General features: G+C 32.8%; 6 protein-coding genes across 7 annotated transcripts in view; 4 read left to right on the top strand and 2 right to left on the bottom strand.

Moving 5' to 3' along the window:
• The first annotated feature begins 185 nt into the window (after positions 1-185).
• Positions 186-1969, top strand: LOC111423603 (centrosomal protein 43-like). The gene is made up of 3 exons (XM_023056871.2): positions 186-529; positions 584-631; positions 684-1969. The coding sequence occupies exons 1-3, from the start codon at positions 449-451 to the stop codon at positions 1587-1589; spliced, it is 1035 nt and encodes a 344-aa protein (XP_022912639.2). The 5' UTR covers positions 186-448; the 3' UTR covers positions 1590-1969.
• A 1346-nt stretch (positions 1970-3315) lies between these two features.
• Positions 3316-3988, bottom strand: LOC111423622 (mitochondrial import inner membrane translocase subunit Tim13). The gene is made up of 3 exons (XM_023056896.2): positions 3806-3988; positions 3668-3736; positions 3316-3620 (listed from the first exon to the last, which is right to left on the bottom strand). The coding sequence occupies exons 1-3, from the start codon at positions 3905-3907 to the stop codon at positions 3522-3524; spliced, it is 270 nt and encodes an 89-aa protein (XP_022912664.1). The 5' UTR covers positions 3908-3988; the 3' UTR covers positions 3316-3521.
• Positions 3989-4175: 187 nt separating this feature from the next.
• On the top strand, positions 4176-6131 carry LOC111423632 (dynactin subunit 4). Its single transcript, XM_023056907.2, has 6 exons — positions 4176-4386; positions 4436-4988; positions 5039-5222; positions 5272-5458; positions 5511-5725; positions 5788-6131. Exons 1-6 carry the CDS (start codon positions 4258-4260, stop codon positions 5999-6001), a joined length of 1482 nt encoding a protein of 493 aa, XP_022912675.2. The 5' UTR covers positions 4176-4257; the 3' UTR covers positions 6002-6131.
• Positions 6132-7731: 1600 nt separating this feature from the next.
• LOC111423624 (mitochondrial ribosomal protein L52) lies at positions 7732-8357 on the top strand. Its single transcript, XM_023056899.2, has 2 exons — positions 7732-7847; positions 7963-8357. The coding sequence occupies exons 1-2, from the start codon at positions 7808-7810 to the stop codon at positions 8304-8306; spliced, it is 384 nt and encodes a 127-aa protein (XP_022912667.1). The 5' UTR covers positions 7732-7807; the 3' UTR covers positions 8307-8357.
• LOC111423623 (putative E3 ubiquitin-protein ligase UBR7) lies at positions 8356-9888 on the bottom strand. Of its 2 annotated transcripts, XM_023056898.2 has the most exons (3): positions 9816-9888; positions 9573-9751; positions 8356-9518 (listed from the first exon to the last, which is right to left on the bottom strand). In XM_023056898.2, the coding sequence occupies exons 2-3, from the start codon at positions 9726-9728 to the stop codon at positions 8502-8504; spliced, it is 1173 nt and encodes a 390-aa protein (XP_022912666.2). In that variant the 5' UTR covers positions 9729-9751; positions 9816-9888; the 3' UTR covers positions 8356-8501. The 2 variants fall into 2 exon arrangements, with proteins under 2 accessions (XP_022912666.2, XP_022912665.2); XM_023056897.2 differs by lacking the exon at positions 9816-9888 and having other exon boundaries at positions 9573-9809.
• Positions 9889-10309: 421 nt separating this feature from the next.
• The window catches only part of LOC111423616 (uncharacterized), a 155039-nt gene continuing 140870 nt past the window's right edge, over positions 10310-24478 (top strand). The window contains exon 1 of the mRNA XM_071193922.1: positions 10310-10430. The gene's annotated coding sequence lies outside the window, so the exon portion shown is untranslated. The remainder of the gene's footprint in view (positions 10431-24478) is intronic.

The raw sequence follows: 24478 nt of genomic DNA, 5'->3' as shown, positions 1-24478 counted from the left end.
GAGTACTAAGTAAAAGCACCTTTTAAAGTTAATTATTGTTCATTTTAGAATCATTATTGAGATGCTTAATATGAAAATCCCACCTGAAGCGATTTTTAAGGTTTTGAAAACTATCAGGAAATCACAAAAAAATAAATCGCACAATACAAGGAAATCATGTTAAATTTATTTTATTTAAAATATATTGCTTTAAATTAATAATTATCGAATTCTTTAAGAAATAAACAATCAAAATTGAATTTATAACCTAATAATAAAAAATAAAACGTTTAATATTTTTTTGACATTTGACAATCAGTTCTACCAACAGAAACTTATGTATTGTGGGGAAAAAGTCAATAAAGTGTGTTATTTACAAAAAATCGTTTAAAATAACCGTTTTTTAATCATTAGCGATTCGTTTCAACGATTCTTTTGATTTTTAATAAGTTTAGGATAAAGATAAAAAATGTCTATTGATGAGGATACGGAATTACGAGACTTATTAACACAAACATTGGAAACAAATGGTTCTTTTGCAAAAATAAGGGTAAAATCTTTCTCGATTATAATAACCAAAAATAAATATAAAACATGATTGTAGGCGCAATTAAGAGCGAGCATATTTTTAGCCCTTGATGAAGATGAAATGGTAAGTTACAACAATTAAATTAATAAAATTAATTGGTACTTTTTTGGTGTAGTTGCAACAAAAAGAACCTTTGATGAACACAAAGATTAAATCAACTTTGTCAACAGAGGAAGGTCGAATAATGTTTTGTATCGTTAGGGAATTTTTGGAATATTTTAATCTCGATTTTACCTTAGCAGTTTATGACCCAGAATCTTATTTAGACTCGCATTACGAATATAAAGATAAAGAACAAATTATTAAAGATTTAAACATACCCAATTTAATGCCAGAATTGAATACGCCAATTTTATTGCAAATAATCAACTTTTGTAAATATAAAACAGAAAAAAAAAACCACAGCGATTTAAACGAATTAAATGGAAACACAACCTTTGATATAAATTCACCCCTTTTTAATAAAAAAGATAACGAAGAAAATCCAACAAAAACTTTATGTGAAAATAACGACACTTTTGATGTTGATAAATCAACAGAATCCTCGATAAACGAATTAGAAATTTCTCCACCCATTTTAAAAGATATCAAACATCCAAAATTTGAAAATAATAAGGAAAAACTTAAATTATCATCACAAAAACTTGAGAAAGTTAATAAATCCAGAAACAATTTTGATTTACCCCCCATTACGAATAAAAATCGTTCAAACGAAATGTTATTACCTCCTCTTTATACCAAAGAATTCAAGGAAATAAACAGTCAAAAAGAATTAGAAAAAATGTTTGATTTAGAATCTTTGGATAATTACGAAGAAGATTTCATGTCTGAAAGTGAAATTGATTTAGTTTTAAATAAAACTGATACTAAACGAGATTTAGTTGATGATAAAATGAAAGATTCACCAAGAAAATCTACGGAGGATGTCGATAATGATACAAATCAAAACGATAACGTTAGCTCTGTAAGCAGTGATTTTGAGTTTAATTCGAATATTGACGATATTTTGACGTCTTGTTGACTTTCTTACTTGGTTTGTAAGAGCAGGATTACAGTATTAAGGGGAAGAACATTCCGACTGTATAATTATTTAAATTTTAATGATGATTACTTAACAATCTTTTTTATTTTGATGCTCAATCAGTATGTACTTAATTTTATACGACAGTATGTTATTTAAAAAAAATCCATCGCAAAATGTTTTATTTATTCATTTTTTACTAATTAATAAAGATTTTACACCAAAATAAAAATGAATTATTTAAATTAATACAAATTAAGATTGTGGGATTAAAATCAACGCGTTATGCAACCAAACAAACATATCATAAACTTGAAATTTATCCGTATAGATGGCGATACTTAAAAGAAATAATTTAAACCAGTAAAATAAACAAATTATTTTTATTTAACAATTTCTCAATTCAACAATGTAAGAAATTTGTTGATGTTGATGAGTTAAATATGTATATATAACATTTATATACACTAAGTGAATACAAAAATGCAATTAAATTGATTTTTTATAAATGCCATACTTCTCAGAAGACGGAAAAAATGGGATTACTTTGTTCTAAAGATTCAAAACTGTTACATCCTATGTCTTTCTTTGTCTTTGTCAATTCATTGGCTATACGTTCTTTGGCAAAATGATAATGTTAGCTCTGTAAGCAGTTATTTTGAGTTTAATTCGAATATTGATGACATTTTGACGTCTTGTTGACTTTCTTACTTGGTTTGTAAGAGCAGGATTACAGTATTAAGGGGAAGAACATTCCGACTGTATAATTATTTAAATTTTAATAATGATTACTTAACAATCCTTTTTATTATGATGCTCAATCAATATGTACTTAATTTTATACGACATTATGTTATTTCAAAACAAAATGTTGTATTTACTCGTTTTTTACTAATTAATAAAGATTTTACACCAAAATAAAACTGAATTATTTAAATTAATACAAATTAAGATTGTGGGATTAAAATCAACGCGTTATGCAACCAAACAAACATATCGTAAACTTGAAATTTATCCGTATAGATGGCGATACTAAAAAAGAAATAAACCAGTAAATATACAAATTATTTTTATTTAACAATTTCTCAATTCAACAATGTAAGAAATTTGTTGATGAGTTAAATATGTATGTATAACATTTATATACACCAAGTGAATACAAAAATGCAATTAAACTGATTTCTTATAAATGCCATACTTCTCAAAAGACGAAAAAAAAATGGGATTACTCTACACTTTGCTCTAAAGATTCAAAACTGTTACACCCTATGTCTTTCTTTGTCTTTTTCAATTCATTGACTATACGTTCTTTGGCAAAATGATAATGTTAGCTCTGTAAGCAGTGATTTTGAGTTTAATTCGAATATTGATGATATTTTGACTTTCTTACTTGGTTTGTAAGAGCAGGATTACAGTATTAAGGGGAAGAACATTCCAACTGTATAATTATTTAAATTTTAATAATGATTACTTAACAATTCTTTTTATCTCGATCTTTAATCAGTATGTACTTAATTTTATACGATATTATGTTATTTAAAAACAAAATGTTGTATTTATTCGTTTTTTAGTAATTAATAAAGATTTTACACCAAAATAAAAACGAATTATTTAAATTAATACAAATTAAGATTGATTAAAATCAACGCGTTATGCAACCAAACAAACATATCGTAAACTTGAAATTTATCCGTATAGATGGCGATACTTAAAAGAAATAAACCAGTAAATATACAAATTATTTTTATTTAACAATTTCTCAATTCAACAATGTAAGAAATTTGTTGATGAGTTAAATATGTATGTATAACATTTATATACACCAAGTGAATACAAAAATGCAATTAAACTGATTTCTTATAAATGCCATACTTCTCAGAAGACGAAAAAAAATGGGATTACTCTACACTTTGTTCTAAAGATTCAAAACTGTTACATCCTATGTCTTTCTTTGTCAATTCTTTGGCTATACGTTCTAGAGATCAAATTCCAAGAATCCATGTATCTATCCATACACATTGCCACACATTTCTAAAACACAAATTTATATACGAATTCAAATTTTGATATAATCCAACCTGTTCCGAACTATCTAACGACGTCCCTGGCTTATTGATACACTTTTTGAAACATTTCTCCGTCATTTTCTGTAATAAAAATTAATTTAACGCAAGACATGAGGACGACAATTCAACGTTTCGTAATTGTTACGTTACCGTTAATAGTTCTTGTGCGTTTGCTACTGCAATTTGTTGTTTTACTTGATCCATTAACTCATCTTTTTGCGAATTAGATAAACCCGCTGGTAGAGAATCCATTATATTTTTATAATTTTTCAACGTTTAACGCAAAAGGTTATGTGACCAGATTTTTAGGTTATCTACATTCAACGTGAATTTAGTCATTTACATCAATTTACATTTACCCCCACTTTTATATATTTCCATTAATTTATTAATTAATAAATAACTTAATTTGTTTTGTTCTAAAAATTAAATTCTAATCAAACAAATTATAAAAACAAAATAATTTATTTATTTTTATTATATTAAAATTTAAATTTTTTATTGTTGGTAACAGAATTGACAATTTTCTCATAAACTTCTTATTAGGTGCTTAGGTGACAGTTGTCAAAACTTTAATCGGAATAAGTTGTAAAACATTAAAAATGGCTTATATAGTTGAACCAGAAGTTGTAAAATACGCTTGTACATGCGGTCTTTTAAAACCGATTTCAAAATTATACTTTTGTAGACATTGTTTGGAGGTTAGGTGCGGTTATTGTTTGTGTCATGAGGTAATTATCCATATTATATCTTTTACGCTTATTTATTTAATTAATACAGGTCGATTGTCATTTCTGCGATAAATGCCTCGAAATAATGACCTCAACTGAGGCTAGGATCCGAAAAAATCGTTGTGGAACTTGTTTATTATGTCCAAGTTGCACTTTGCATTTAACTGTTCGTGCAGTGGTCGTTCCAGGGGATAATCCGAAATCCACACCGAAAAAATCGCTTTATTTATCTTGTTTAACATGTCGGTGGAGTTCTAGAGATGTGGGGATCCCCGATCAACCAATAAGCACTCGTGATTGGCCTGAAAGAGAAAACGTCCATTCGGTTCGTTTGGTTAAGATTCTTGAGTATTATAGGGGTGTTGTTCAAAAGGAGCAGCAACAAAAACTCGAAAAAGATAAGAAGAAACCACCAAGGTTTATGTCTTATACGGATCGGACTGGAATTACAGCTGCAATGATGAGAAAGCATTTAGGAATTCCTGATCCTAATGTTGGTATTAAAAAGAAAAGTGAAGAAGAAATGATTGGAGCTACTCCTAAAGAGGTTATTGAGGATTATCCTGAACATTTATTTACTGAAGAGATTGATTTAACTAAACGTAAGCAAACAAAAATGTGGTTTAATGAAAATTGATTTTTTATTTATTAGTTACATCAATTAAACAATGTTTACTTCAACCTGAGTCTCAACCAAGCACTGTGGATAAACTATTTCCAGTTCATAAACATTGTTCTGTGAAGCAATCATTAAGATGTCGATCTTGTGAACATAATGTTAGTAAACCAGAGTTTAATCCAACTTCTGTTCGATTTAAAATTCAATTATTTGCATAGTAAGTAGCTTAGTATGATTAATTTTAATTTAATTAATGTATTTGTTAGTTATCATATTCCAGAAGTTAGAATCGTTACAGTTGAGCCATTAAGAGCAGGAAAACCATGCGAATTATTCTTAAAATTTATTAATCCAACTCAACATCAAACCACTATAAGTATTCTTCCACTATCAGCAATGGAAATTAAAAGTCCCGAAAATAACAGCAACTTGGTGATGGTTAAAACTGAAGAAGTAAATTTTAAATCTTTTTTAATCTATGAAGTGATTCAAATTTTGATTTTAGAAGGAACCAATTTCTCTTCCATCAAGTCAACCGAGTAGTATAATTCAATCATCATTATCAAGGCAACCATCAATAACAATAAAATCACGTCCGGTTGATTCAAAAATTGGTGGTGATTTAGAAATTCCATCACAATCATTTATTTTACCACCAAGGGATGATGCAGCTGAGTATGATGATTCGGGAGAAAATTATAATTTTCAAGATGATCCAAAGTATTAAATAATGTTTATTATCTTAATTATTCAAATATTGTCTTTATTATTTATTATTTTAGGTTGGTTATTAGAAGAAAATCTAATAAAGCTGTTATTAAACTAATAATTACCCCAAGTGATGAATTGAAACTGGGGGAAGAAGTAATAATTGGATTTGTTATGCAACATGTTTACACCAACACAATTCCCATTGAGAAAGTTAAGGAACCTCAAAAATGTGAACATAAAATTAGTGTTTATTTATCATTGGGGAATTTAGTTGGATCCCAATAATTTTTTTTTTAATTTCAGCTAATTATGGTAGCTTGTGCTTATTTATTTTTTATATAGCTTTTTTGTACTGATGCTTATTTAGAAATGTATCAATATTGTATTAAAATTTATTAAAACAGATTAAAAAGAAGTTATGTTGCGCATGCGCAAAATTTGACGTTTCTTACAACATAACCTCAACTCAAATTTACTCATTTCAATTTAATTCTAAACGTAAAAATGATTAATTTAAACCTTATTTAAACATAAGTATAATAAATATTACAAGATGTTCGAAAAATATAATAATAATGTGCAAATGAATAACAATTCTTATTAGTTAGGTTATGTAAATTGAATTTTGTTAGTTTGAATCAACTTTGTTGTCATTGCCAACCACCCCTCTACAGTTGTCTAAAGGACCCTTTTTTAAAGAATTCTAGAAATAAAGTTTTCATATCTCCCCACAATCGAGAGGTTGAATTTGGGCAATTCAATGTTGCAATGTAGGGAGAAAGCCCTTATCCCCAAAAGGACTCGTTCTTGATTTTATTTTAGGTTATTTTGAACTATTGTACCATTGATGCTCCATCTTTGTGTATTTTATCGATTTATTGATGCCGCTATTACAGATCCCTCTTCAGTGTAAAACATAAAATCATTTACATACATTCACCCGCGCTTAAAATTGGCGTCCGTAAAATTAATATTCTGATAGTTAATAATCTACAATAATCATAGTACATGTTGACAATAATTTGGATCTTACTTTTATAGAGGTATTGACGTAAGTTTTGATTTGTTATTTTTAGGATTTTTAGTGTTGATATAGAAGCATTACTCCGCACTATTTTACCGACCAAATTGAATGCAGCACCGCCAAGGGGATTGTAATTTTAATAGAAATGTTATAACATATAATAACATATAAATAATTACATTGCAAATTGTTTGAAATCATACCCAGCTCCAGGGATCTTTGATAGGAGAACTTGGGACTGATTGTATGTCGAAATCCCACCGTAAGATGGCATTAGCGGCTATACTGAAATAATTTAATTAAATTAACAATTTTATTATTAACAATGGGAATGATGAGAGACAGCAATAACAATTATTACCAGTATCATTCTTTTAATGTAAAAAGTATAGATTCCAATTCGTGTTTATTTTTAAATTTGCCGCTAAGTTCAACTTTTAAAATTTTAAAAGTGAAGTTTGTTCAGAATGAAAACGTCATTTTAAAGTGATTTTTCGGTGAGAGTATAATAAAGTAATAATGGTATGATTAAATAATTAGATTATAATTGACATTATAGCTTTGTTTCAGCTAACGTTATAAGTTGTTGGAAGCTCGTCAGATGCAATCTCACATGTCATATGATGCAGTGATATTCAAATGTGCGGCATTATTCCCCTAATTCCCAACAAGTCGGAACGTTAATTGGAGCCACATAGTGATTGAAAACCACTTTCCAAACAGTTATTCTGTGGTTGGAGCTTTTATATATAAACCCAATCCACCTGTATTCTAGTGGTTCGCTTCTTAGCTGAATAATTCCAAAATATCCCCAACAGATGGCGCCAGAAATTTAGTTGGATCCCAATAATTTTTTTAAGTTTCAGCCAATAATGGTAGCTTGTGCTTATTTATTGTTTATATAGCTTTTTTATACTGATGCTTATTTAGAAATGTATCAATATTGTATTAAAATTTATTAAATCAAATTAAAAAGAAATTATGTTGCGCATGCGCAAAATTTGACGTTTCTTACAACATAACCTCAACTCAAATTTAATCATTTCAATTTAATTCTAAACGTAAAAATGATTAATGTTAATTTAAACATAATCACAAAGTATTACCGTAAGTATTATTAATTACCCAAATATACTTAATTAATTCTTGAATTTAAAATTATAAATGATAACCTCAAATATTTATTTCAATATAACTCACGTTTTTTTTTTTTAATTTCTAGTAAAACAAACACTATTTAGTCGGTTTTTTTCACTCACTACAACAAACCAAATCAACCAGAAGTGGAGACAAGAACGTGGTTTACCCTTAAATCCAAATGCTTGTGGTGTTTTAACCGATAAGCCAGATTATACATTTCTAGATGGTCGTCCTACTCCTTGTGGGGTAAATCAAAGGCGAAGAATCGTTAAACAAAGAGAAATTACCGAAAAAATTATCGCTTTAACAAAAGAAGTTGATTTTGCAGTTCTTAGACATGAACAAATTAAAAAGGAAGATGAGTTAGCTCGTAAAAAGTTGTTGGATAGCAAATTAAAACCAAAAGGAAAAATGTTGATTAAATAACAAAATAAAATGAGTAATTTTTAAAATAATTTAATAAAAATCTTATAACTACTTTTTGTTTGAATTTTATTTTAAGGTTATTTTTACATTTTTCTTAAATCCACTGGTTATTTACTTTCATAAAAACTAAATTGATATTCTTAAATAAGTATTATTACTCTTCACCAAAATGCAGTACAAAAAATGCGATAAAAATTAACGACAAAAATGTGGAATTGCGGTTTTTCTTTTTTTCTTAGCATCAAGCTCTGTAAAAAATTCTCTGATATCTTCTTCCCGTACCACCTTTTTATTTTCAGCGAATTTCTTTAAATATTCAACAAGATGGCCTTTCATATCGTTATACCCAGCTATTGCTTCCATAAGAGGTACCCTATCAATAGAATTTAAAGCATCTTCTTCCTTTTTTAACACAGTTTCTTTCCCTTTATCTTCATAAAATTGAACTGTGTCTTGCAGACTTGTTAAAAACGTAACGTTTTCATCCAAATAAATTTTCATGCAATCTTCACAATTACATAATTGTGTTCGCCAATTAATATCTTTCAAAAACTTTGCTGTTACCTTTTCAGACTTTGATTTTGGTTTTTTGCAACCTTCTTTGTCATCAAGTTCATTATTAATAATGTCTTTATTTATTTCTTCAACAAGATCATCTATAATAACAACATCTTTATCATCTTTTTCTTTATCATCACTGACAATAATTACATCCATGTTATTCTCATTACTTTTTTCTTTAGTAATTTTTGTAATTGTTAAACCATCGTAATGTAATAAGAACTGATGATTTTTAACACATTCTTCACAAATCATTTCAGCAAAATGATTATCGGGCACTTCCACACCAATGTGTCTTGTGTGTAACCAATCTTCGCAGACGACGCATTGAATCATTTCATCTGGATATGAATCTTCAAGATCTGGGTAAGGTTTGGAGCAGATACAATAAACCCCAGAGAAGTTTTGATTGTATGTATTCAAGGTGTTATAATCATCCTTTTCTTTGCAAAGATTGCAAGTGAAATTGGGGAATTTCGAATTGCCACAATCGCAGCGGAAATTCCGTTTCGTATACAACTCAACAAGTTCATGACCTTCATGACAATGATAAGTACAGGCTAAACAGATTCCCGCACGTTTTGTTGGATCGGTTTTTGCTTCTGGAGTACATGTTAAACATGCATAAAGAGCTTGACGTTTTAAATAACCCTAAATGAAAAATATGTTTCATTACTATTAATATAAATGTATATATTTCATTACCTCGGTGTATGTGCAATTTTTATCATCAGAAGCACCGAGTACAGCGCATGCATCAGCAAATAAACTTTGTTGCGTTTCAGCAACTTCCGACAAGGTTACAGTTTCCAAGTTTTGATTTTCCTCTTGGGTTTCGACGAGATTAATAACATTATCCATTTCTATATAAGTTGTTGAGATTCCTTATAACATAAACGAATAATTTTTACTTTCGCGATCGATTACTTAAGAAATGTGTAATATTACCAAATATCAACTGACATAATATGATTATAAACGTCAAAGAATTCAGGCGGCAAAATTTCCAATTAGGCTACAATCAGAAGTGTGAAAGGAAACTATAATATTAATATTGTATTATATTAATTATTAAGTTATAATTTTAAATGTATCACTTTTATTTCAAATAAATCTATTTTAATATTTTTTAATATTTAAAAGTGTTTCGATGACAACAAAAGTTTAGAATTAGCATGTTAGATGTCGTTACTTGCCTTTTACAATTTTAATCATTTTAAAAGATTCCCTAAAATACTTTTGATGGGTTATTATTGATATTTAATGACGATTTTGATTTAATTTTTAATTAATTTACAAGCTTTATTTCACTCATTTAATAAAAATGAGTTAATTTTTAGGTTAAAAATTATATGTCAAATTTTTGTGACATCTCGAGATGACGCGTTTTAAACGTCAAATTTACATTTATTTTTTGAGTTTTATTTTATAATCATATAATGTCGAATACAGTATATAATTAGAACAATTATGGTTAATTAAGGTTCTAGAAGGTTCGACAATTGGAAAATAATTGTTGTTGAAAAAACACGACTTTGACGACTTCAGATCTCTCCGAGGACGGTAAGTATCTATCCTTAGCAAATATTTTTTTGTAATTGTGTACAACCGCTTTATGCAATCAAATTGGTTTGATGTGAAGATGAAATTTGGCTACATTACGACTAATATACAGTACCGCTCAGAAGTATATGATAATTTGAGTTTTCTCAAATAACTTTTCTAATACACGACGAATCTTTACACAATTATCAGGCAATGCATAACGAATGAATACAATTGTATTATATTCCAGATGTCAAAGCATAGAGGCGTGACAAATTTCTTTTGAAAATCGATTTCAAGCCTAAAAATAACTTTTTTGTAATTCGCGACGGTAATGAAAGCTATAACAGTACTCAAACGGGTGCTGTATTGAGACTCCTTACAGCATCCGATGCTGTAATGAGATTTTAGTAACATTTTATGGAACCAGTTCAAGTTGGTGACATTGGGTCATTAATTTTTCTGGTTGTCAATGTAACAATGTTTGTCTATGGATGTTTAAAAACGTTCTTAGCATCGAATACAAGGTCCACAGTGATGAGGACATTGAACTTTGAGCAATTTTTCTTATTTTGGGAGGTGTACATGAAACATTATTGTGTTTTGACAGTTTCTAATTGTCAATTCAAATTTCTATTTTCAAATGTTACGGTGGTACCAACTGCTACATACCTATTTCCCTACATTGTCAAAATTTATTTTATTTTTTAGAAGAAAAAAGGATAAAAATGCGTATTACAAAAAGTAGCATAAAAAACACGTTTTATAAGACTCATTCACTCATTCATTAAACTTGAATTCGTACATTTCAAACGTGTCTTAAATATATTGCATGACACATCGACTCGGTAACAGACTCGTTAAACGCTTCGGTTAAAACCGGCGTGTGCGCCTACGAGGTTTAATGTAACCAGTGTTGTTAAATACCCGGGTATTTATTTTCAAGGGTAAATTTCCTGGATATATACCCCGGGGTATGTACCAAAGATGGGTATTTAGAGGTATTTATAAAATATAATTCAAATTGAGTTGATGGCAGTTTTGCGAGCACTTCAAGAATGCAGAGTATACCAAACTTATTTATAACATCTACAAGAATATTACAATGACGGTAAAATTGCTTGAAAGTACTGAAGAGATTAAAGTACTGATTGTGAGTAAAATAAGTTGAACCCAAGTTGTTCATCACAGTCCTGAAGAGTGCATTTAACCAACTAGATTGGATCCAAAAAGGCATAAACATTGATGGCAAATGCCTATATAATTTGCGCTACGCGGACGATTTAGTTCTTAGTTCGGATAGCCTTGGACTTAAAGGAGGTATGTGCAAGAGTCGGGCTAAATATCAACGAGGAGAAATCAAAATTTATGACAAATCTTGTTCCCAGCTCTAACATCAACATTGGGTTTAATGAGATTGAGAGGGTTGACAGCTATGTATATCTTGGCTGTCTCTTATGAGGTTCGTGTATCGAGAGATAATCAAACAAGCGAACTAAACGGAAGGATCACACTCGTGATCGAACAGCTTACGGGAAACTTAGAGACATCTTCAAGAGAAAAGGCCAAGGGTTATGACATACGGCTCCAAAACTTTAACATTAACGATAACCACTGCCAGGAGGGTCCAAGTAGCGCAAAGTTAGATGGAGAGGTCGATCCTGGCTGTAACTCTGAGGGACTATATACGAAATGAAGACCTATGAAGAAGAACTGGCGTAAATGATGTGGTCAACATTGTGGCAAAGCTGAAGTGGAACTGGGCGGGTTATGTCGTGCGAATGAAGAATGAGCAGTGGACAAAACGGTTGCTTGAAAAGAATGACCAACAATAAGATCCAGACAGCACAGAATAAAATCGAATGGAACAGAATAGGGGAGGTCTATGTCCAACAATGGACGCAGAGGGCTGCTTGATCATAATAATCATAATAACTTGATCTAATCTAAATTACGACAGATTCGTCTGATGATAATACGTCTTTGATTGTCTGATATATTTTCACTAGTATCACTTTTATACGTACTGTTTGGGTATTTACCCCGGCCCAGGGTAAATACCCATTTTAGAAATACCTACCCGCCGGGTATTTACCCTGCGCCCATCACTGAATGTAACCCAAGACACATTGATTCGGGAATTGACTCGTTGAACGCTTCGGTTAACGAGTCAATTACGAAACTAGTTTTTGTCGCGTTATTTTCACGTGATATTATCTGAAAGTTATAAAACATTGTTCTTAAGAATGAGTAAAAAGAAAGGAGTTCGAGATTTGTCGGAATTGACGCAGAAGGCCATCTTATAGGGTGCTCGACAAGAATACACACAGATGCAGCTCACCACGCAGATTTAATCGGTATTGAAGACGTGGAGGACACTTGGTTGCTTCGTGACGAAGAAACTGAAATGATAGACCTCAAATCACCACCCGGCTGGAGGAGAGGAAAGGCGCGATGCTGTGCAGAGCGAACATACGGCTCATGACGGTGGACATCGGGGGAGAATTGTGCAGTTCTGCGCAGCGCCAACCGTCTACATCAAACAGGAAGGCGCGCGTGGAGTAAGCGAAGGCGCCCCTTAACTGTACCCGATAACAGTGGGAAAACGTCCCTGTGGAGCGACGAGAGCTAGTTCCTGCTATTCGGAACTGATGGCATATCGTGCATACGCCATCCTACGGGCACTCGCTTCGATCCCAAGTACCTGCTTCCCACGATGAAGCATGTCGGTGGTTCCGTCATGGTGTGGGGGTGCTTCACCGGCCCTCTGGTTCGCATTACGGGCACAATGGACCGCCAGAAGTACAGGGACTGTCTGCAAGATGACATGCTTCCCTGGCCACGCAGAAACATGGGTCGGTGTTGGCTGTTTCAGCAAGACAATGATCCCAAGTACACATCCAGGAATGTCCAACTGGATCGCGCAGCGTCGAATGAACTGGTGCAGCCAGAGCCCGGATCTCAACATCTTCGAACCACTGTGGGACACTCTTTGACACAAGTTGACGCTCCATCAGCTGCAGGCGAAGTGGGTGAAGATCGACCAGCCCACTATCGATGCATTGATCAATTCCATGCCCAGATGTCAGGCTGTGATCAATAGGATGAGTTACCCAACCAAGTACTAGGTTGCTCTACATGGCTGATTGCCGTTCACGATTCTTATGTTGATATTTCTTGAGTTATTATTTATTGACATCGCTTTATAACGTATTTTCGTATTTTAATAAAAATAATTTTTTAATAACTCAAAATTGAAACGGATTCTTCTACACAAGTCTATATCATGTGAAATACATTGCAAAAACTATGGTAAAAAGAGCTTTCATAAAGTTTCAAAAAATTTATGTGGGAAGAACCAAGTAGTAGGATTTCTGCTCATAGCATCCAGGCGTCAGCAAGGTTGAAGCAGGTTATAGTATTCTGTGAGGAAAATGTAGTCTAAGTATGCAGTATTAAGTTTTCACAAAGAAAAAAGTGGTCTTATCAGTATCTAATTTTTAGTCTTATGCAATGAGTGTCTTGTATTCTGCAATCAGCATATTATTTTATTAGATTATGCGAAGTATCAAATTTACTACAACGAGTCCAAACACATACATTCTCAAACCACAAAAATTTGTTTTCATTTTATCGCCACGATTTCTTAAAACATTTCATAACAAGAAACTGTTGTTTTGACTAATAGGATACGAAATGAAATTTTACGCCGCAAGTGGCGGGTACGAAAAAAAAAGAAAATAGAAAAAAGAAACGAGAAATTGTTAGCAGATTCCAACAATGGTCTTTAATGTGTGCATTCTAAAAACAATTCGGGTACTTAAACCGCGTGTACGTGATCTGGAAATATTCACAGGACTTAAAATTGCGGCGTGAGCGGCATTTATTTGCGAAAACGAGAGCGACGAGCGATCCATTTTAAAGATCCTTTCACGGAGATGCTAGAGACAGTCCTTTAGGTGTAATAAAAACCGGGTCGGCCCATTATAATTCAATGCTGTTTTCATGTTGCTTCAAGAATTTACGTCGATGATATCGCCACTTCACTTTTTTAAAGTGCCAACTTCCGTTTTACATCAAATACAAACTTGATAGTGTTTTTACAAATTTTTATTTATCTTGACGAAAATTATTTTTGTAACACCTTTTTATTCATTTAAGAAAAAGATAAATGTTTAGATTTTGAAGGAGGAAATTCGCGGGGAACCGAACCTCAAAAATCGAGCGAAGCATAAATTCATTTCAACTCATTATAAATCTCTTTGCTCGGTCTGGAAGATCGTTAACGCTAACAAGTCAACTATTACTTCTCCGAAGTTTTACAGTGTTTTAAACCAAGAAGACTTTAATAGTCTTTTTTTTTGTTTTACGAGAACAGCAAAAAATTCGCTGTATCCTGGTGATTTTAAATTTTATATCTTCATTAATAATTTAATATACTCTTATTTAAAATTTTCATTTATTTTCTTTCTTGTAATATTTAGAATTACCAAAGGTATAGTGTTAATCTTTCTAGAAAACTAAAACTTTTGTTCAACGCACGCGGCTTAAATTCAGTTTCAATTGCTTTTAGTTTAAATACTTTGTGAACTTGTTAATTTTCTCTCGAGGCTCCATCGTACGTGTCTTATCTTGCTAGTTAGTATCACGGCACAATCTAAACTTCAATCTTAACTTCTTTCCAATAATCTTTTTTCATTTGTATCGAGATTTTAATCATTAAAACTTTTTGCAGATCAATGTAATTTTTTTATTGATTACAAAATCCATGCGAACGTGGTCTTTGTTATAACTTTGCATAATTAGTTACTCTGTGCGTTTCCAATAGTGCAAATACATAGACAGAGAAGTTTCAAACCCGTTGCTTAATTACTATACATATATAATATACGAGAGCAGATATTGCAAACTTGTTAAAATAGTTAAAATCTACCGAGTTTGGCCATAAAATACGGGGCGTGAACTAGTTTTATCCTCGGATTAAAACTTCGTCCTGTACCGTTGCTTACTACACCTGAAAATTGCGGTTACAGGGCGATAAACGTTGCCAAAACTTTTTAGATCCAGGTGAATTATGAGGAATATAATGAAATATTTAATTTTGAAGCAGCCACTTATTCGAATCGGATGATTTAGAAATAGATGTAGTGCAAAATAGTAGGAATGCGATATGGCAAACTAACGTTGGTAATCTGAAACTTTAATCGGAATAAATAATCAACAGTAATCTCGAGGATCCGTTTTCCCAAATCAGCTTTAGTACGATTACTTCGGATAAGTGGTCTACTACACTGATATTCCCGTTTGAGCTTCCGTGCTTTTAGATAAACTTTAAATTATTTTTAACTATAACTTTAAATCAAAAAAAAAGTTTTTTATCATCATCATTACAACGGCACTACGGCCCAGTAATATTCTTGACCTCCCAGATAACCTATCTCTATTCATCTTATTGTCTACGTCTATCTTCGACGTCATCTTATTTATGGGGTCAGACCTACAATCAGTTATTTACCTAATTTTTTCTATTTTTGTCTGTTGTTGGTTACGTTGTTTATTTGTTCCTCCATTTCCTTTCTCTTTCTGGCTGCTTCCTCTATGTTGTCTTCCCAGGTTTTACTCTTTGGGTATCTTTCATTGCTCATTCTTCTCAAGTGTCCGCGCTACCGTGTTTTTGTAGTATGGGAGTTCAAAGCGTCCATCTTTGTTGATTTGTTTAAATAGATTCTGTAGCTTTTTCATTTTGCTTTCAAGATTCATGGTCATTCCTTTCTGTTTGAGGCTATTCTTCCATATTTCTACTGTTGTTCTTCTTTCCGATCCTCTGATCACCTTGATACACTGAGCTGCATGGCTTGCATTATTATTATTATTGCTACCGGGCTGAGGAGAGCGGCCCCTCTCGTTACCGCGACCTATAAGATCTATTGTAACTTTAGCCCTCCAAAGGTTTAGGGCAAATGTAGGTCCTTAATGAACCTTAGTATTGTCCTGAGGTCTTGAACCTTTATGTCGGTAGGTAACAGTCGATAAGTTTGATCCTCAGCTTATTCAATGTGGAAGAGGTGGTATTTTAGGGGCACATGGCCGGTTAGGTAGCCTGAGAGCGTTCTTAGATCCCCTTTGCTGAGGCATAAAACCTCTTTGGTTTTGTTTTGCGACGGAGTTATCATACTCATCGCTTGTCTGTGACCTGGAAGTTCTTTCCAGCGTAAGATTATCTTTGATTGTTGTTGATTATTTGTTTTAGGTGGCTTTTTTGTAGTCCACATCTAGGTTGGGGTCCAATGAAGGGCGTGTTTGCTGCCTCTTTGGCCAGCTTGTCAGCCTTCTCATTGCCCTCAATGTTGCTGTGAACTGGAACCCACCATAGGGTAACATCTTTGCCCCTAGCGAGTTCTCTCAGGTTGTTGGTACACTCTCTGATCAGTGCGGAGTCACACATTTAAGGCGGCCCAACTGTCTGTGAAAATGTTTATGGATGCACCTTTTTGTCCCTTCTGTAGGTTCAAAGCGGTGCAGAAGTTTATAGCAAGAACTTCTGCTTGAAAAATTGTTAAGTCCGAGCTGAGGGGCAATTTGATGTGGCTATTTGGTCCACTTATGCCCAGGCCTACTACAGATCTTACTGTCTTTGAAGCATCGGTGTACCAGGCTAGGGCTCCTCTTTTTAGTTGAGGCCTCAATCATCCCTGCTACTAAATATGACCTTATACGGTTGGTTGAAATTGTATTCCGTCGGTATGAGGTCCGTTTTAATTTCAATCAGGTGATTTAGACATGGGTCCTTGAGGATCTCGAGGTGTCCTCTGAGGTTACCCTGCATCAACTTGAGTGAAGAAACTGTTTTCAGTGATAAGGCACTTAAGGCTGCCTCCCCTAAGCGCTGGATTTGTGCCAGCTGTTGTTGAGCTGTCTTATGTTTTGTTTTTGGCCACCAAACCAATGAGGCGTAGGCGACCATGGGTCTGATTATTGCTATGTAGGCCCAGTGAGCCATTCGTGGTTTGAGACCCCAGTTCCTTCCTAGGAGCCGGCGGCTTCCTATGGCTTGCATAGTTTCTATCTTGCCACTTCTTTATTGCTCGTTGTATAAGTCATTTGCTTCCAGTTGTAGATCTAGTGTTATGATTACCTCGTCTAGGATTATGCCTACTCCTTCTGTACCTACCGAGGTTCTTGAGAATCTTAGCGTACATCCCATGACGAAATTATTTGTCCTATTTCCCTTCTTCTTGGTTTCCGACCTACCCATAAAGCTCTACCATATACTTTTCCATCTCCTTCACTATTTCCAGTTCTTCATCCATTAGAGATGTAATATTTCACGTTCCAAATTGTATCCAATTTCTTGCCAGTCGTGTTTTGTGGTCCCATCCTGCTCCGAGGTTGGTTTGATCTATGTTATGAAAAGAAGATGACAAAGATGAACCGTTACATAGGATAGAAGCAACTAAAAGATATGCTGATTTCTGGGGAGTTAAATTTTTCAACAAGTTGCCAGAAGAAATAAAAGCTATGGAACGAGGACACTTCAACAAATGTGTTAAGTCTAATCTGGTCAAGAAAGCTTACTATGTATAGTCTGATAATATGCAGGATCAGTTTGTGGAGTAACAAAGTTAATTTGTTTTATTACTATACATATTTATTTTTTGTATTTGCTATAAACACTAAATACCTTAATTTAATTAATTTTCTGAATAAAATCTATATTTTGTATTTGTCAACTTTATTTTAAAGTGTGTTGTAAAAAATTTCGAAAGAAATTTTTAAAATAGTTTGGAGTTGAAATAAAATAAAATAAGATCGAGTATTTTCATGAAGGGATAGCATCAAATAATAGGAAGGATGGTGTCTCTGTTCTTGATGGACAATAAACGGTATATGAGAAAAATGTATCTGATATTGTCCTTATTCCGAGAGAAAAAGGTCCAAGTTCCCTCGAGATAAGTCCACTTCATGATTCTAACCCCTCTATTACATCAGTTCTTTCATATGTTCCATTTGATTAGATCATGTTACAAATGAAACTATTTGCGAACATGCTGAAAATAATAAATGAAACTATTTGTTTAACCTTTCTTAAGGTTAAGAAGGATCATTTTTTTTTACCCAAAAGTTAATATAATTTTAATATATTTGTTGGAAATAAAATTTAGGATTACGACTATATTCGTTAAGCTGCTGCCAAAACGTAGTAAATCAATGAGTTGGCATGCCGAAAACGAGGTTAATTGCAAGTGAACTTTTAATTAGGGTTTATTAACGAGTTGTATGCGCGCATTGGCGTGTTTGCCAATTTTATTCGATTACGAATAAGGATTGATGAACATATTTGAACGTTGGCAATATATAAACATAAATACATGGTTTATACTGATTAAATTAATTATAAATGCACTATGACTCAAACAAATATTATCAAACAATTTCCAAATTTAATATAATTTTATATTCTTTATATATTATATGAACTTGTATGTTCAGCAAACTGTAACAAGGACTTTGTCTTGTGACACTTCAGATGTATTACCATCCCACCCCCTTCCTCATTCACATTCATAACGTACATCTTGTTACGAGGAGTCTTATATAGTATTTTTTTAGGGGTGGATTCACAAAATGAAGTTATACACCCCAAGACAAATAAGATTGGAATTTTATAATAAAAAGTTTAATTTTATATACTTTTCTAAACATTGATTTTAGTCAAAACTTTATCCATTGGGATTACAAATGTGACTTTGACGTTAATCGGATCGCTTCTCTGCGACGGTTTAGATTTAGCTAAAAGTTTCAAACCAGAGGCCGTGGAAGATAATTCGAAATTGTTTGTGCAAATATTTAGCTAATGCAAATCAGCGAGCGCGTACCAAGGGTTTATCTAAGTTTAGCATTAAACCTGTTTATTCTCTTGTTCTCTGTTACCTTGTTTGTCCTCTACTCGATTGTTTACGGGTCCTATTAATACTAATTTGCGAACAATTATCAGTATTAAATTAAGGCGCTGGGGTTGGTAACAATTCTTTTTTTGGTTTCAAATTTAAATCAATACATGTAATGATGTCGTTTGATTAAATCAAGGATTAAACCTTTAACATTAGGGGGTATTTCTCATTTAATTAAAACAGAATTTAAATTTAATAACGTTGATGCTTTCGTGGGGATATTTTAGATCAATTAGAAAAGAGATATAGTGAATTTTACTTAAGATGTAATATACTAAAATATATTTCCATAGAAATAATGTCAATATAATTTGACATATATTATTATAGTAAAATAGTAGTCTCTGTATGGCTAAACTCGAACGATTCTAGTTTTAGGTATTGTGTTCATTTAACACTAGAATCTAGTTTTAGCGCAATAAAAACATGCAACATAGTGATATCTTATGCTAACTAGCGCCACCTACTACTGTCACTAGAACTAACATTAGATCTAGAACTAGAAACATTGGGGGTTTTGTTTCTAGTTCTAGGTCTAATGTTAGTTCTAGTGACAGTGGTAGTTGTGTTAGTTTTAGTTTTAGCTGAATGACAGTTAAAACTAGAACTAACACTAGACCTAGAACTAGAAAGTTTCGGGTTTAGACGCACGGCTAAATGACGCTAGTTCTAGTTTTACACTAATACTATCACTAGAACTACCACAAGACTTTGAACTAGAGTCATTCGGATTTAGACGTCTTGAAAAACGCACGGCTGAACCCGAAACTTACTAGTTCTAGGTCTAGTGTTACTTCTAGTTTTACGCTAGCACTATAACTAGAACTAACACAAGACCTAGAACTTGTCCAACTAGAATCATTCGGGTTTAGCCGTCTTGAAAGACGTCCGGCTAAATCCGAATGATTCTAGTTCTAGGTCTTGTGTTAGTTCTAGTTTTACACTAACACTATCACTAGAACTAACACAAGACCTAGAACTAGAATCATTCGGGTTTAGCCGTCTTGAAAGACGTCCGGCTAAATCCGAATGATTCTAGTTCTAGGTCTTGTGTTAGTTCTAGTTTTACACTAACACTATCACTAGAACTAACACAAGACCTAGAACTGGAATCATTCGGATTTAGCCGCACGTCTCTCAAGACGGCTAAATCCGAATGATTCTAGTTCTAGGTCTTGTGTTTGTTCTAGTTTTACACTAACACTATCACTAGAACTAACACAGGACCTAGAACTAGAATCATTCGGGTTTAGCCGTCTTGAGAGACGTGTGGCTAAATCCGAATGATTCTAGTTCTAGGTCTTGTGTTTGTTCTAGTTTTACACTAACACTATCACTAGAACTAACACAGGACCTAGAACTAGAATCATTCGGGTTTAGCCGTCTTGAAAGACGTGCGGCTAAATCCGAATGATTCTAGTTCTAGGTCTTGTGTTAGTTCTAGTTTTACACTAACACTATCACTAGAACTAACACAAGACCTAGAACTAGAATCATTCGGGTTTAGCCGTCTTGAAAGACGTGCGGCTAAATCCGAATGATTCTAGTTCTAGGTCTTGTGTTGGTTCTAGTTTTACACTAACACTATCACTAGAACTAACACACAAGACCTAGAACTAGAATCATTCGGGTTTAGCCGTCTTGAAAGACGTCCGGCTAAATCCGAATGATTCTAGTTCTAGGTCTTGTGTTAGTTCTACTTTTACACTAACACTATCACTAGAACTAACACTATCACTAGAACTAACACAAGACCTAGAACTAGAATCATTCGGGTTTAGCCGTCTTGAAAGACGTCCGGCTAAATCCGAATGATTCTAGTTCTAGGTCTTGTGTTAGTTCTAGTTTTACACTAACACTATCACTAGAACTAACACAAGACCTAGAACTTGTCCAACTAGAATCATTCGGGTTTAGCCGTCTTGAAAGACGTCCGGCTAAATCCGAATGATTCTAGTTCTAGGACTTGTGTTAGTTCTAGTTTTACACTAACACTATCACTAGAAGTAACACAAGACCTAGAACTAGAATCATTCGGATTTAGCCGTCTTGACAGACGTGTGGCTAAATCCGAATGATTATAGTTCTAGGTCTTGTGTTAGTTCTAGTTTTACACTAACACTATCACTAGAACTAACACAAGACCTAGAACTTGTCCAACTAGAATCATTCGGGTTTAGCCGTCTTAAAAGACGTCCGGCTAAATCCGAATGATTCTAGTTCTAGGTCTTGTGTTAGTTCTAGTTTTACACTAACACTATCACTAGAACTAACACAAGACCTAGAACTAGAATCATTCGGGTTTAGCCGTCTTGAGAGACGTGTGGCTAAATCCGAATGATTCTAGTTCTAGGTCTTGTGTTAGTTCTAGTTTTACACTAACACTATCACTAGAACTAACACAAGACCTAGAACTAGAATCATTCGGGTTTAGCCGTCTTGAAAGACGTGCGGCTAAATCCGAATGATTCTAGTTCTAGGTTTTGTGTTAGTTCTAGTTTATACTAACACTGTCACTAGAACTAACACAAGACCTAGAACTAGAATCATTCGAATTTAGCCGTCTTGAGAGACGTGCGGCTAAATCCGAATGTTTCTAGATCTACGTCTAGTGTTAGTTCCAGTTTTAATTATTATTCAGCGTTAGATTGTGGTATATTTTTATTGAACGAAAAGTAGAACTAACACTAGATCTAGAACTAGAAACATTCGGGATTAGCCGTGCGTCTCTCAGACGACTTAAAAGTCAGGGTTACCATAACGACGTCATCTTTTTCCAAGCATAACTTTTCTTTTCCAAAACTACCCAATGCTTGTACTATTAAGTTATATTGCATTTGGTTACTGCATTCATTTATTACTAGTTAGATAAAATTCCCGATATACTTTCTTAAAAATCTTTAACCATTATGAATTAATCAAAATCGAGATAAATATCAAAGTATAGGTCGTAACAAGAATTTCGTGGTTTTCTTTTTTTAGTAATCATCCAATTCGCAATAACAATAAATTATAGTGACCGTTCACCGGATAGGATTCAAGCTGAGGCAATAAGCTGTTATCGCGGCCAGAGCCCTATATTCCGTTGTCACTTCCAATTCCCTTCACTATCGCCTCACAACCCCTCTGCTCTATTCTCTTTAAATACCTAATAACCCTTATCCATTATTTGGTGATACGGCAATAACGTGATAAAGTACGGAAATTGCACCCCAAAACGGAACATTTATTGTAAATGTTGTTCGAAAAATAAAAAAAAAATACACGAATAAAATGATTATGATGAAAGAGAGTAAATTTTGAAATCTTTTTCTGATTAGGAGAGAGATTTTTGAAAATAATTGTGTTGTTCGTAATTCGTCGGAAATTTCAGGAAGTTCGGACTTTTAGTATTAGGCCCTGGGGAATATTCCCGGTCTATTATACTTTCGCCAGCAGATCCTATCTTTTCTACTTGCCCCATTGAGACTTAATTTATAATTTGCATTTTTACAATTATATAGAATGATGGATCTACGGTTTAAAATAGCCCCAAAGGGGCGTTTTTCCAATTTGTCTTTGAATTTATAATATTATTTCTAAATTTCAAATATTAAATAACGCAACAATACGTAATGTGTATCTGCTTTTTAAGACTTCCTCATCCTCAATCTTATCCAGCTCTCTCTTCCTTCCTTTTTCTCACTCCTCCTCATCACGTTTTCTCTCTTTTCAGCTTTACATTCCCTTGTAATATATAGATCGCGACAAATGAATAATGTTGAGAAAAACGGGATTTTCGTTTTCATCTCTCTAAAAATATAAGACTTCGTAGAATAGACAGGCTCAAACTATTGGGAATTGTTTGGTGCCTGTCCCTTTTTATTATATTTGTAATCTTCATTAAAAATCCTTTAAAATGAGTACAAACACGACATATTTATCTTCAATATTAATGAAGTTATGGTCAACTTCCGGTTAAGAATGTCAACGTCAAATTTGACATATTTGTAATCGTCGTGAAAAATCCTTTAAAATGAGTACAAACATGATACGTTTAATTCCAATATTACTCGAGATATAAGCAACTTCCGGTTTGAAATGTCAATGTCATTTTGACATATTCTTAATTTTTATAAAGTGTCTTAATATTTGTCACAAAAACAAAAATAAAATAAAAAAAATAAAAAATTAAGGTTGGTATTAATATTTAAAAATTAAATTGCTATCTTCATTGTTGCTAACTTCGGGTTTAATAATTTTTATTCAAACTTTTTTGTTTTTTGAGATACGGCCGTCATCTTTGGACTCATTTTAAAGGTTTTTTAATGAAGATGATAAATATGTCAAAATTGACGTTGACGTTTCAAACCGGAAGTGATTGTATTTCCATTAATATTAAAGTTAAATATGTCGAGTTTGGACTCATTTTAAAGGTTATTTTATGAAGATTACGAATATAATAATAAAATTAAAATTGACATTAACTGAAAGTTTTTTCACGACTAAACCCGAATGTTTCTAGTTCTCGTTCTAGTTTTAGTTTAATAAAAATATACAACATAGTAATATCTTATGCTATCTAGCGCTACTAAGATGAGAGATATTAATCTATTCGTAGAGTCTCTAAAGATGGTCAAGGGCCGAAACTAGTTAGACTTAAATTCTATATAAAATAAAGGACATAAACTTTTAATTTTATACTATCATCTAGAAAACGTCACTTCCTTAAAATTTAGACTCTGGTTGTTGCAATTCTAGACTTCTTCTGTAACTACTCATTTCATCAATTGGCATAGTTCCTTTTCACCCTTTCCATCAAATTTGTGTATTGGCTGATATCTTTTTTTGAGGAATAGTTTGTTTATCTTCTTTTTCAGTTATTTTCTGAACCTATAATCAATTCTAACACGCAAAGAAGTTTGTAATGATTTGCTCCTTTAGAGAGTGGTACCCTGATGTATAATGTACAACTTTTAGTACTCTCCAGGATCATTAATAGAATTTAAATGTGTAGAGACGACATTGACAAATTTTGCCAAATTTATGCTGAAGCAAGACTATCAAAATACTTCATTTTAATGTAAACGTACGTTATTAATTAAAAGTATCCGAAAATTGTATTGAAAACAGCGA

The sequence above is a fragment of the Onthophagus taurus genome, chromosome 2, assembly GCF_036711975.1.
Source record: "Onthophagus taurus isolate NC chromosome 2, IU_Otau_3.0, whole genome shotgun sequence".
Classification (NCBI taxonomy): domain Eukaryota; kingdom Metazoa; phylum Arthropoda; class Insecta; order Coleoptera; family Scarabaeidae; genus Onthophagus; species Onthophagus taurus.
The sequence above is the reverse complement of the archived record's forward strand: the minus strand, read 5'-3'. Positions and strand labels throughout refer to the sequence as shown.

Bases quoted from the DNA above. Each gene is read 5' to 3' on its own strand.
- LOC111423603 (XM_023056871.2), top strand. From the start codon at position 449: ATGTCTATTGATGAGGATACGGAATTACGAGACTTATTAACACAAACA. The intron at 530-583 runs GTAAAATCTTTC...ACATGATTGTAG, and splicing joins GTTCTTTTGCAAAAATAAGG to GCGCAATTAAGAGCGAGCAT. The intron at 632-683 runs GTAAGTTACAAC...TTTTTGGTGTAG, and splicing joins CCCTTGATGAAGATGAAATG to TTGCAACAAAAAGAACCTTT.
- LOC111423622 (XM_023056896.2), bottom strand. From the start codon at position 3,907: ATGGATTCTCTACCAGCGGGTTTATCTAATTCGCAAAAAGATGAGTTA. The intron at 3,737-3,805 runs GTAACGTAACAA...TTTTTATTACAG, and splicing joins ACGCACAAGAACTATTAACG to AAAATGACGGAGAAATGTTT. The intron at 3,621-3,667 runs GTTGGATTATAT...TTTGTGTTTTAG, and splicing joins CGTTAGATAGTTCGGAACAG to AAATGTGTGGCAATGTGTAT.
- LOC111423632 (XM_023056907.2), top strand. From the start codon at position 4,258: ATGGCTTATATAGTTGAACCAGAAGTTGTAAAATACGCTTGTACATGC. The intron at 4,387-4,435 runs GTAATTATCCAT...TAATTAATACAG, and splicing joins GTTATTGTTTGTGTCATGAG to GTCGATTGTCATTTCTGCGA. The intron at 5,726-5,787 runs GTATTAAATAAT...TTATTATTTTAG, and splicing joins AATTTTCAAGATGATCCAAA to GTTGGTTATTAGAAGAAAAT.
- LOC111423624 (XM_023056899.2), top strand. From the start codon at position 7,808: ATGATTAATGTTAATTTAAACATAATCACAAAGTATTACC. The intron at 7,848-7,962 runs GTAAGTATTATT...TTTAATTTCTAG, and splicing joins CATAATCACAAAGTATTACC to TAAAACAAACACTATTTAGT.
- LOC111423623 (XM_023056898.2), bottom strand. From the start codon at position 9,728: ATGGATAATGTTATTAATCTCGTCGAAACCCAAGAGGAAAATCAAAAC. The intron at 9,519-9,572 runs GTAATGAAATAT...TTTTTCATTTAG, and splicing joins AAAATTGCACATACACCGAG to GGTTATTTAAAACGTCAAGC.